This window comes from Carettochelys insculpta, chromosome 18, assembly GCF_033958435.1.
Source record: "Carettochelys insculpta isolate YL-2023 chromosome 18, ASM3395843v1, whole genome shotgun sequence".
In the NCBI taxonomy this organism is placed as follows: Eukaryota; Metazoa; Chordata; order Testudines; family Carettochelyidae; genus Carettochelys; species Carettochelys insculpta.
In genome coordinates this window covers 13,503,021-13,515,294 of record NC_134154.1, presented here as the reverse complement: position 1 = coordinate 13,515,294, position 12,274 = coordinate 13,503,021, and the positions used below count along the sequence as shown (strand labels likewise).

Sequence of the window (12,274 nt, the reverse complement as noted above, 5' to 3'; positions counted from 1 at the left end):
AGCTTTTGAAATAGGTTGTTTCAAGGCTTCCCTGTACTCCTCACATGATCAGGGGTATAGGAACGCCAGGAATAGCGCACCTGTTATCTCAAAAACTGTTTCGAGACAACAGGCGCATTGCTTAGAGGCTGGCAGCGATTTTGGGATTGCCCACTGTGTAGACCTCATTGACCTGACACCAAGCCTTGTGCAAGGCACCTCATGTATCTGTGCCCATTTCCTCATTTGTAATACCAGGATAATATTTCCTTTGCTCACAGACTACATTTTCAATCCCATGAATTACATACAAAGCACTTTGAGTTGTTCAGGTAGAAGGTGCTGTGGTAATGACGGTAATGTTCACTCTATTCAGGAATTAAAAATACAGGGATAAGAATGACTTCCTGGGTCATTCAAAAAGCTTATGAAAAATATAAACTACAAAATTACACACCCTGTAACCACACCCTCATTAGCAGTAAGAATCAGAAACAGTGAAACCTGGTGTAACACCAACAGACCTGGGTTGCTGGCCGCATGGAGAGAACTTGCAAGCATAGTGTCTAAAGCCCTGCACTCTACCACGTGAGCTAAAGGCCAGCTGGCTCTCAGCTGAGGCTGTAGAGCAGAGACTTCACTCACTCTAGATGAGGTCTCAGTGCCTCTGGGTACTCCACTGGCATGGGCACACTAACCATAAACTTCTAGCAAAACACAAGCAAAATGCACCACCAAAGTAACAGGAGAAAAAAGAGCAGCAGCTTAGCACATTTTGCTTGCTTGTTATTTCAGATGGGGAGGAAACAGAATCAATACTGAGGAGAAAAATGAAGGGTTTAACAAGGTGAATCAATGCCAAAACTAGGAACTGAATCCGTATTATCTCACTCAGAGCCTGGGTTTTAATTACTGGAATGAGTTTCCGCTGGAAGAAACCTGATGGATCATGGAGTCCATCCTCCAGTTAGGGTTGGATGATCTGATAGGGAAGATAAGTTGTTCAATGAAAGCTACATTTAGTCTTGGGCAAATGGCACAGAGAGATAAGAACTTCATTACAGATAGGTGAACCTCAAGAGACTGGGCAGTTCAGGTAAGCACACCGAGTTTGGATTCACTATCTAAAGCTTATCTGAACCTCTTTGTCCTGGAACTGCCGTGAATCTTAACTGCACGAATTTCCAAGTCTTCTATGTTTCAGACTAGATGGAAATATAAGGGGACTAGAATTTTCTCATATTTCTTCTTTGTGGACCAGAGGAAACCCCGAAGGACGTAGGTGCAGAGGGCTAGCATGAGGCCCATGGACAAAAGCAAGAAGTCTTGTAATTTGATTTGAGCCCTTGCAGCCGACAGGCTTGCCCTGAGACAGAGTTCTGGGCCTCATACAATTTTTGTCCTGCCATGGAGAAAGCCCCCTCTGAGTGGCTGCCAATTCCCAGTCTCCTGGGGAAGGACAGCCCATCCCAACAAGAGTTAAGCAGAGCATTTTCCCCCTCCCTTCAGAACTGACATGAGCTTTCAGGTAAGGGATGTGAGAGCATGTCACAAGAAGAGGGGAAAGGAGAAAAAGCCAAGCAGCGTAACTCAGAAGAGTGGTCATGGCTCACTGCACTTCAGCCATTAGACCTCCATTAGATGTGGAGTCTCACAAGGATCTGAATACATAGATTCAAGTGCCAGGAGCATGAATCGAACATACATCTCTCTACCTATTCTTCAACAAGAGACCTTACTGCTACCAGGGCCACTGATGGGGAGTGGAGGGAGGGGGAGAGAGCAAAGGGGGCAGTTGCCCTGAGGCCTGGCAGTTCAAAGAGGCCTGGACCTCCAGCCACTGCCAAAGTAGCAGTTGCTGCAGCCAGAGGCCCAAGCCCCTGTGAAGTGCCGTAGCAGCACCGTGCCACAACCCCATGTGTGGCTCTAAGGGAACATGAGGGGGAGCCCGGGCTAACTACCCTAAGCCCTGCCCCTTCCATCTTTGGTCCCACCCCTTTTGGGGGAGGGAGTCATCTCCCACCTTGCCCCCTCCCCGACCCACAGTGGCTGTTGACACCACTGACTGCTACAGCCAACAGCGTGTAGAATTTGGACAAAACCAGCATACGGATGAAGAACAGCTGACTGAAGCTTAACCCCAACAAGACAGAGATGGTGCTGATGGGCAAGGGAAGGCACTTCCTAGTTTACTGACTCTGTGAAGTCTGCTTTGGTTGAAAGCAAACACCCACAGCCGAATCAATACTGATCCATATTCTTTGCAGATGATAAACTCTCATATAGCAGCTCTGCAAGTAAAGCTTATGCTTCCTAACATGCCTGACTGCCCACACGCTGTAACTTGGTCTCATTCATATCTTTGTCACTTTGTCTGGACAACAATGATGCAATGTACATGGACCATACATAAGCCATCAGTCCTTAGGAAACTGCAGCTAGCACAGAATGATGCAGCACATCTTCATGGCAACGTGGGCTATAAAGAGCATACCAAACCTGCCCTCTGCTCTCTGCATTGGCTTCCCATTGAATAGAATCAAGTACAAGATCTTGGTCCTTAGCTCCCAGGTGCTCCATGGCCAGGGCCCAGGATATCTAAAACAATTTTCTAAACTTCTGGGATGAGAATGATGGTCAATAGCTCTCCACTCCTCAGGCACCCTGGAATGTTCTACCATATAGGTAAATGATCCTCATTTGTGCAGGAGATTGAGCTTTCTCCTGGGCTGCTCTGAGGCTCTGGCACAAATTTGCTGGGGTACTAAAGACCATTACAAACCTTCTCCTCCCAGTGAAAGGTGCCCTCCTGTGATCTGCCATTTCTAACAAACCCAGAGCAACATGTATGTTTGAAGAGATCCCCCCTCCAAACAAAGTCCTATCAAAACTAAACACTGCTGTACTGCAATTCTCCATTTGGGGAGAGGATGAGAGAGAGGATGAACCACATTACTCACCTCACTTTATACAATCTTGGAAGACAGAAAGACATTACTGTGAGGAGGGCAGTATTAGAATCTGTATAAAATAGAGGACCTTGCCAGAGCTGCCTTTTTGTTTCCATCCTCGAAGGGAACGAGTGAAGACTCTCCACTGCTCCAGAAGGAGAACAGATGTGTTGGGGGACAAGGCCAGATGTGCAGGCACATAAATTATGTGGGTGTAAGGGCTGGAGCAAATGTTGGTGTGGCACAAAGCTCACTACTGGGGGGCAATGTGTGGTAGGGGAGACACAATATTAACTACCAGCCTCTTCTCAAAATTCCAGATTCCTGGCATCATCAGGCAGCGTACTCTACACATTTGAATTCTGTGGAAGTGACGGTTCCTTTAGATATTTTGTTGCAAGTGGTTGGCAAGCACAGGTCTCGGAGAAGCAAAATGAACTTGCATCTGTGGGTATGTGTCAATGAACCAGCTCTAAGTGGCTCCTTGTTACAGACATTGCAGGCAGGCAGGGCCCGCTGACAGAATGAACAAAAGAAGAAGTCTGAACAAAGCACGATTTGATCTTCAATAAAATGTAACAAATCTTTTGAGTCTGACTCATCAGTCTGGAACTTTGGGGGCTGGCAATATTCCATGCACCACTTAAACCCCGTTTTGAGGACTTCAGCAGGACTTACGTGGGACGTAGTCCACTGTTGTTCCGCTATGCCTGAGAACTTGCCCAAAGTTCAGTCAAGCAGAAATTTGAGAATAAAAGTTAACCAATGTTTTTAAGACCCTCGGTAAAGCATCACTGTAAGCATTACTGTTAAGGTTTGTGTAAAGCAGCAGCAGACCCAACCTGCTCGTCCCATTTTTAAATACTGTATCTTCTCTTTATCCTCCCCGAGTAGTGGGATCCTTCTCAACTCCCACATCTCTGACAGGAACAGGGAGATAGAATGGTTTCCTTACCTGTTCGTTTGTTGTGCGCCCTCTTGCCACTAGAACAATATGGAAGCCTGTGAGGCCAATGACTGGGATAAAGAACAGTCCAGCCACGCACATGACAGCCATGCTGCATCCCAGAGTTAAGGAAACTGTGTCCAATGACAAGGAAAAGAGAGTTTGGTGGTGGTGGAGGTGGGGAGGAAGGGGAGAGACAATTCCCTGAACTAGAAGTTATACATGGAAGTATATCTTGGAATGAAACACTAGAAATTATTTCAGACTATCAGTGTTTATTTGTTTCTTGTTTACATAAGTCCTAAAGTTCTTTGATCCTCAGTGTCCAACACAATATTAAATATTTGGAAACTGTGAGGTCCCCACACCTCCCTTTACTACTTTACTTTAGGCTTTCTACAGTGTCTAGTAGTTTCCAAGGGCTGGTCAACTGATCCATTCCTTTGCAAGACAAAGGAATACTATCACCTGGGGTTGACCAGGGCCCAGAATGCCAAGACAGTAGGGTTGTGGTCTCTCTCCTGCATCACTCCAAGATGTCCTCTCATTTTAAAACACATACTGGAACTTACAGCACACATAGCATCGTGAAAGCCTACGATCTATGAAGATGCAGCATGCTCAATACTTTTCTATAAACCAAGACAGACAGACACTTTTAATGTGAAGGATCCCAATGCACTTTACAAAGTATTCATGGAAATTTATAGCTACAACTCAAATGCAACCATCCATGGAGCAAAGCAGTTGTTTTAAAATGTACTAATATTATCCAACAGTCTTGGACAAGACAAATAGGAAACCCACATCCAATTGATACTGAAGGAGGGACTTTAGTGAGGCACAATGCTGCTTTCCCTTATGGCCCACACTGGGTGACAGAGAGATACAGAAGCTAGGTGGCCATAGGTCAGGCGGAGGCTGGGGAGAAATTGGGTTGGGTTTTGCAACAAAAGAACATGGGAATCAGAGAAGGGAGTCAATCCCATCATTTCCTGAAAGGCAAATCTCCAATTTCCATTACCACACAGATTACTTACAGCACCTCAATGACTTAAAGGTTAAAAGGAAGGATACGTAATGGTGGTGTGAGCTGCCCCCAGCTTTTCCATATGATTTAAAACATAGATCAGCCCAAAGGTGAACACTCCAACCATGTGTGTGCTTAAGGATAGCAAGAAGAGGAAAAAATACCGGTAGTTCCTCCGTCCTATGCAATTGTTGACCCAAGGGCAGTGATGGTCAAAGTCCTGTAAAGAGATGGAGAGACAGAGAATAATACCCAAGCAGTGAAAGCAAAACAGTGCTTGAGTGTGAGCCATTGTGTTATATCCAATCAAACATCCCTCTCACCTTCCTGAACTTCAGGTAAGATCAGATTATGTTTCGAGTTTTGCAGATTGGCTCCATCCTGACTTGGCCTGGATGCCTATGTTACTAAACAACATGCTACACCCTCTTTGTAAGAGTCTCCAGGGGCTGAAGGATTCTTATGACTGTGGGTGAAGACAAACCTATACGTTTAAAATGGTGACATGGTGTATGTACACCACAGTGTGGGGTGAAAACCATTTCTCTTCTTCTCCGGCCCTGTAGTATTATATAATTGTGAATCAAGAGATATAATAAACTTATAATAAATTGTCTTGAACCTGTAGATTCACACACACCTCTTTTATATATGTACGAGTCCAATAAGTATCCAAAACAGTGGTCCCTGTAAGCTGTGTGCTTGTGTGGCTGCTTAGGAGAGAGTCAAATGTTGCCCACCTCATTCGCAGAGTACCCGCAGCTATATTTTGTTTCTACTGGTGGTGCACATTCACACATGCCTCTGTGCACATAAAATTTATTCTGCACACGGATGGAAAATCTTAAGGGAACGTTGATCCAGAGATTTTTTTATTTTGAGTTTTTGGCCTCTTGAAAAAGTATTTTTTGGCAAAACCCAGCAATACCTGGTCAAGTTCTGGAGGAAATTAAAAGATAAGCACTTGAAACAACCAGTTTTTCCTGATTAAGAGGGCACATATGCCACAAAGCTGGGTGACTCGTAAGGGGAGACATAATGAGGGAAAGCTATAGACTTCATTAAAGCTCCTTTAACACTAGTTTTATAAGGCTGTGACTTCAGTGACTTCACTGGAGTTATTCCTGATGTACACCAGTGTAACTTCAAGCATACTCAAGGCTGGAGAGAGCAAACCTATCCTACGCTGTTCTATTCACACGCAGTATAGTACATGCTTCATTCCAGTCAAAGAGTGGCTTAGCCTTTTTTTTACAATACTTTTATATTTAGATAGCTACCAAGCAGCAGAAGTTTAAAAGAGCTCGTAAATTAGCTATAAATATGTTGTGCGATAGACAAGAGTGCTTTAGAGCTTTCTCAAAATGTAACAGAGAAAGACTGATCCAATGTAGGAAAGATTGTTGAAAGCTAGAATTCATAGCTGTTTATGTGCAGCTCAAAATATTTGGAAATCATGATCTATTGAAACCTCAGCTTTGGGCACATCCATGAAAATCTGTCCTGAAATTTTATTCCATCACAAATTCATTTCAAGGTCCACCTAGACACACCCAGTGTGATATTTCACTTGGTTTTGTTTTTTAAGTGATGTAATAGAAAAGAGCATCTGTCTCTGAAAGCAAAGAGGCTGCCCATGCTTCGCACAGCTCCGAATCAGAATCAGTCTGATGGTTTAAAATCAAATGTCCTCTAAAAATCTGTCTCTAAGCCCAGAACTTTTATTGTGAGTTACAGACCAAAAGTGAAATAAAAGATACACATTACATTCTCTTCCTAAAGGAGAATCCTAACAGAAATGCCAATAGACTTTTTTTTGTTTGTTTCGTTGGTTGGTTTTTTTTAAACTATAACTGTGTCCAGGCACTACTAGAATGTACAGGTACACTAGGCAATGAGCATCACAAGAATCAATAAGAAGCTGAGCTTGAGACTGCAATTTATTGATTGATGAATCATTTATACCTTTGCTTACATCCCTCAATAAGCAATCATCTTTTAATTGTACAGCAACAGATTCCCCGTTAGCCACTCAAATCAGCCAGTAATGCTCAGCCAGTCTAGAACTGCAATCCATGGCACAAGATACTTGCATTCTGACTCAGTCTGAGCTTCAAGCTGTTCTATTTGTAATGGGAAGTTACTCTGGGATTCCCTCCCATTTTCCACTCTGACTTCCCTGGAAGAGTGTGGCCATGATGCCACTAGAGACATTAGGGCTTCACAGAACTGCAAGCATTTGCACCAGTTAGTTTCAGGCACTTTTTTTCTGGCAACTCTTCCTTTATAGAAAAAAAAAGGTGGGGGAGGGGTTTATACAGACACTAAGGGGTGGAGAAAGGACATCAAATGTCAATTGAAAAATTAGCCTAATCTAAACAATATTTTGACATTAGAATTAGTGACAACATTGCTGTTTTAACTAAAAACTCTGAACATATGGTCCAGTTTTCTATTGAAAAACTCCAACAGCCTGTGTCAGCCCAACAAAATGGCTGTCACAGCTGCTTCCATCTTCTGTTCTCCAAGCAATTTCTTTCTCTCCATTCCCAGCCCCCGCACCCACACATACACCAGTGCTCACACCTTGCTGACTCTCCTTATGACAGAGCAGTGGAATTTTGTCCTACCTAGCAATGGCTTTTGAGCTGAATATAACTTCCAGCTGGCTATAATTTAGGAATCTACCCTTTTAGCTAAATGACATAAACTAAGCCTAGATTGCCTCTCTCACGAGTTGCTTCATTGTGACTATTCATATGATTAATGCAAAGAGGCTTTAGCCCAATAAGGCACACATTGTATTCTGACTGGTTTTGAAATTCACTTGGTTAGTTTTAGTCTACTGCCAGCTAGGGATTTCTATTATTTTAACTGTACAGTTCAATGCATTTTAGAATGTATTAAAGATTTAAATCTCTCTAATGAAAAAAATACACCTTACAATAGAAATGATCCTTAAGAAGTGGAAATTGTAGCTTGACAATAAAAATTTCCCATGGCAATAAAACACCATGGTTACAGTCCTCTATGAGTCTGGGAGATGTTTATAGCCCAATAACATACTACATTACTTTGGGGTTACTGTTAAAGTATGCTGTGTGCTTCACTAAAACTTCAAATTTATAAACGTGTCCAAACCTCTTAATTTAGAGGAATGAGAAGCATGCATGAGGTCCCCGTCTGTAGGACTCTTAACTGCAGTTTATAAATGGGCACATAGTATTTTAATTTTAGACTCAAGAATTCTTATTTTATTCTTCCTAAAATTCACATGCCACTGGGTGTTATGATTTACAATAAAAAGCACCCTCCTTCCGTCATTCATATTTACATATTTAACATGAGATAAAGCAGCAGGATCATGAATAGGGCATGTTTCCTCCTCATTTCTGCCAGTGCACCATAAGCTTCTCTTGTAATGCTTCCAGTTGCATAACTGTAGGCTACTCCAGAGAAGCGAGACCCAGAAATACCAATTCATACACTGAATTTTGGTGGACAAAGCATCATTGGCAGACCCACCAATGGGGGTGTTGGGAAGCCCTGGGGGCAGTTACACAGAGGCTCGGCTTTCAAAGGGGCCTGCACCTGTGGCTGCCACCAGTGCCAAAGTAGCAGCAGCAGTGGCCAGAGCTCCAGACCCCTTTGAAATTCTGAGGCAGCGCTGTTCCATCACTCTGTGTGACTCAGTGCTTGGGGGGAGGGGCCTGGTGCTGTGGTTTGAGCATTGCTAAGGGCTGACTGCCCTAGGCTCCACCCCTTCTTCCCTTGGCCCTACCCTTTCCAGGGGCATGGAGCCGGGCCCTCCTCCCTCCTTACCCCTGGGGCCCATTGTGGCTGTTGGCCCTGATGATCACTGGTAACAAGGATGAAACCAAACTCAGTTTCACTCCTGAATTCAATCAGATCAAGGGCAGGATTCCTCATCAATTTGTTGACATTCTGTGGTGCTACAGTAATTTACACCTACCGAGAATTTGGCCCTATGTCTCTAATTATTTTTTAAGGCATGAAGCACAGGGAGTATTCACTCAACTAGGTCATCAAGCTGTTCACGCAGGTCCACCACCCGAATCCAATCCAAAAGATCAAAACCAATCAAGCAGATTTACCTCAACGCAGTTGTCACAGACGCTGCAATGGGAGCAGCGGGGCGGGCGATAGAAATGGCAGGTGGCACACCACTTCATCCGTACTTGGATTCCTTTAATCTCCACGTTCTTGTAGAGTGGAGCTCGGAAGTCATCATCTTTATCCTCATCTTCATCAGCTGCTCAATGCAAAAACATAAACAAACAAAAATACTACAGATTACCATTAAACAGCGAAAGATCTGACAGGGTCAAATACATGGACACAAGATGTGTTTAGGCACCTTGCAAAAAACGAAGAGTGCTAGAAGGGAGGTACTGTCAGAAAGGGGTGTGATGGTTGCAGAAAGATTGAATGCTCCAGGCTCATTTTAAATAGCCAAGTTACTATTCCTAATGCATGGTTTGTGTTCCTAGCCAGCCCATTGATCTCACTTGATTCTTGGTTTAGGCAGCATTTGCTCCTGGAAGAGCAAAACTCAGGAGCTGGCAAGATATGGCCCATGGGCTAGATCTGGCTCACCAAGCCTTTTAATCAGGCCCACAGCAGGCCCCTACAGCTGCTAAACAGGGTGAGGGTTGAGCTGCATCCACCCCCAGGAAAATCTGTCAGTTCCTGAGACAGTATGGGAAGTCTTCCCCTTGGCTTCCCCCTCTGCAGCACAAAGAGCCCCATAAAACAGGCAGTGCACTAGGGCTCCTAGCAGGGAGGGAAGCCTGCCTGAGAGTGGGGCTGGCTAGGAGCTGCTTAGATAAGTGCCTCCTAGCCAGAGCATGCCCCTCGCACCTCACTTCAACTCCCTCCTAGATCCTGAACCTGCTTTTACATCCTCTCCCAGGCCAGAATCCTCTTCTGCACCCATACCCCCCTCTCAGACCCTGCACACAAATCTGCTGATCCAAGACACCACCCAAACCCTCTGCACCCTCCTCTCTCCTGCTCCAGGTCACAACTCCTTCTCAGACCCTCCACTCGCTCCTACAACCCTCCCGCAGACCACAATCCTCTACTGTACCCATATACCGCCTCCCAGACCATGCACCTCAATACCCTTCCCCAAGGCAGAACCCCCTCTTTCAAACAAACTCTCTCGCAGACCCCATATCTTAGCCTGCACCCCAAGCTCCATCCCACACCCAGCCTCCATCCCAGACCCTGCCCTGCTCCACAGAAAAGCGTGGCCCTTGACCAGTTACAGAAATCTTGGAATGTACCCAAACCCTGGCATAACTAGAACTCAAATGGTTGCCAAGTGGGGAGGAAATTTGCAATGCTTTCTAAACAACTTGTTAGGAGAGGTTTGCTGCATACATTAGCAGATTGGATCAACATTTGGTCAGGCAATAGGAACTGCCATAAAGGATGCCTGAATTAGTTTATCAAAGCCTTAGGACTCGGTTCCAGTCCCAGGTCATCTTCAGTGTTTGTCTTTGGCCCACTGATGAATACCCCCAAAATCAGGTACAGATATCAAACAGTTTCTGAGTGTTCAGAGCTGGGCTTTAATTCTTCCCTTCGCTGAAATACAAGGCCTGAGGCTTGTTGTACTTATACAGCTATAATAGCATTCTTCTCCACAGAGCTACTCCTTGTTTACTCCAGTGTCATTAAAGAAGACTCACCCCCATAACATTCTGACCCAGTTCTGGAGTGTGGATTTGGGGTTTGGCTCAAGCCCACCTATATAATGTTGTTTAAGAGCTTGTTTCCGTTTAATCCACTACTCTGTCATTCTTCTTGCCTGAGAACTACTCACTCTTATTTTATATGCCCTGGAAGCTTGTTCACTTTCCAGCACTGCATGGGCTGGGTATAACAATACACAGGGAGGGAACAATATCTTACTGTTATGATTCTCTCACTCTTATTCACTGAGGCAAGTGGCAACTCATAATTTTATCACAAGTCTTGTGATATTTTGTGATTCACTCAGATCCTGAAATCATGTGAAACTCAGCTTCTTTAATTTTTTTGTATGTTTCCTCCCCTTAGGGTTGTGGCAAAAATCTTTAGAATGTTAACTCTAAAGGCTCAAAATCCAGAAGACAAACAAACCCTACATTTATTCATTCAGTCAGTATGACAGTGTTTGAATTCCAGCTCCTGGCACTTCGGTTGGGCAGCTTTGGTAGGGTACAACATGTGCACCAAGGAAATCCAAAAAGACACGTATTCCCCTTTCCGGGTAAATTCAACAGATTTAGGGTAGGTCTACACCGAAATTTCAAAATAACAGCTGTTGTTTTGAAACAACTTTGCTAGCATCTACACAATGCAACTGATATTTTGAAATAGCTATTTGGAGAGAGGGTCTGAGCAGACAGGCAATATAGGCTGCTTTGCAAGAAACCATGGTGCATCCAATGGCTCTATTTTGAAATAGGCTCTGTTGTGTGTAGATGCTGTATTCAAAATAGCCACATGGTATTTTGAAATGTATTTTGTGTGTAGCAGTGTTATTTCAAAATAAGCTATTCTGGAATACGTATTCCAGAACAGCTTATTTCAGAATGCTTCCGTGTGGACATGCCCTTAGGCCGTTTCTACACATGCCGCTTGTTCCGAAAATGGCATGCTAATGAACAGCCCAGAAAATGCTAATGAGACGTGGATGTAAATTTCTTGCCCCTCACCAGCACACGGTCACATGATTCTGAGTCTGGAAGAAGCTCTTTCGGACTCCAAAATAGCTATATAGAAACGCTAAGCTCCAGAGTGATTCACAAACAAGAAAACACAAGCGCATGACCACTTAAATCACATGCAGGGGCCTGATCCGGTAGGAAAGCTGAGAGGCACAGCTTAGCAGCCCCCTCTCTGGTCAGCATCTCCCATTAGCAAGCTCAATGACAGTTGCCCGGGGGTCCAGTGATACAGCGGTGGTGACCAGAGCCTCAGACTCTTTAAATTATTGCTGGTGCACCGCACCACGTGTTCTGAGCAGTTTTGATGGCTGGGCATGGGTGTGCTGTGATTCTATCATGGATCCTACTCTTATGGGTATTCAAAAGAGTTTAGACATCTATCATCCATAGATTTAAATGAGAGTTAGGCCTCAGGCACTTTTGGAGGTGGTAGGTGCCTGTCTGCAGCTTTAGGAATCTAAATACCACTGCAGATTTGGCCCCATGTGAGCTTGAGAGCAAATTACAGACTGAACCTCTCTACTCCAGCACTCTCAGGATGTGACTGATACCAAACCAGAGAATTTGCTGAACCATGAGAGGTCAGTATTGTCTGGCAGCATCACCAACACTTTCACTGTTTATTGGG

General features: G+C 44.3%; 1 protein-coding gene across 1 annotated transcript in view; it reads right to left on the bottom strand.

The window, feature by feature from the left end:
* Positions 1–12,274, bottom strand: part of ZDHHC8 (zDHHC palmitoyltransferase 8) — a 220,958-nt gene that overhangs the window by 30,235 nt on the left and 178,449 nt on the right. The window contains exons 3-5 of the mRNA XM_075012948.1: positions 9,022–9,179; positions 4,954–5,126; positions 3,886–3,988 (exon numbers count right to left, since the gene is read on the bottom strand). Coding sequence (XP_074869049.1) covers positions 3,886–3,988; positions 4,954–5,126; positions 9,022–9,179 — 434 coding nt within the window. The remainder of the gene's footprint in view (positions 1–3,885; positions 3,989–4,953; positions 5,127–9,021; positions 9,180–12,274) is intronic.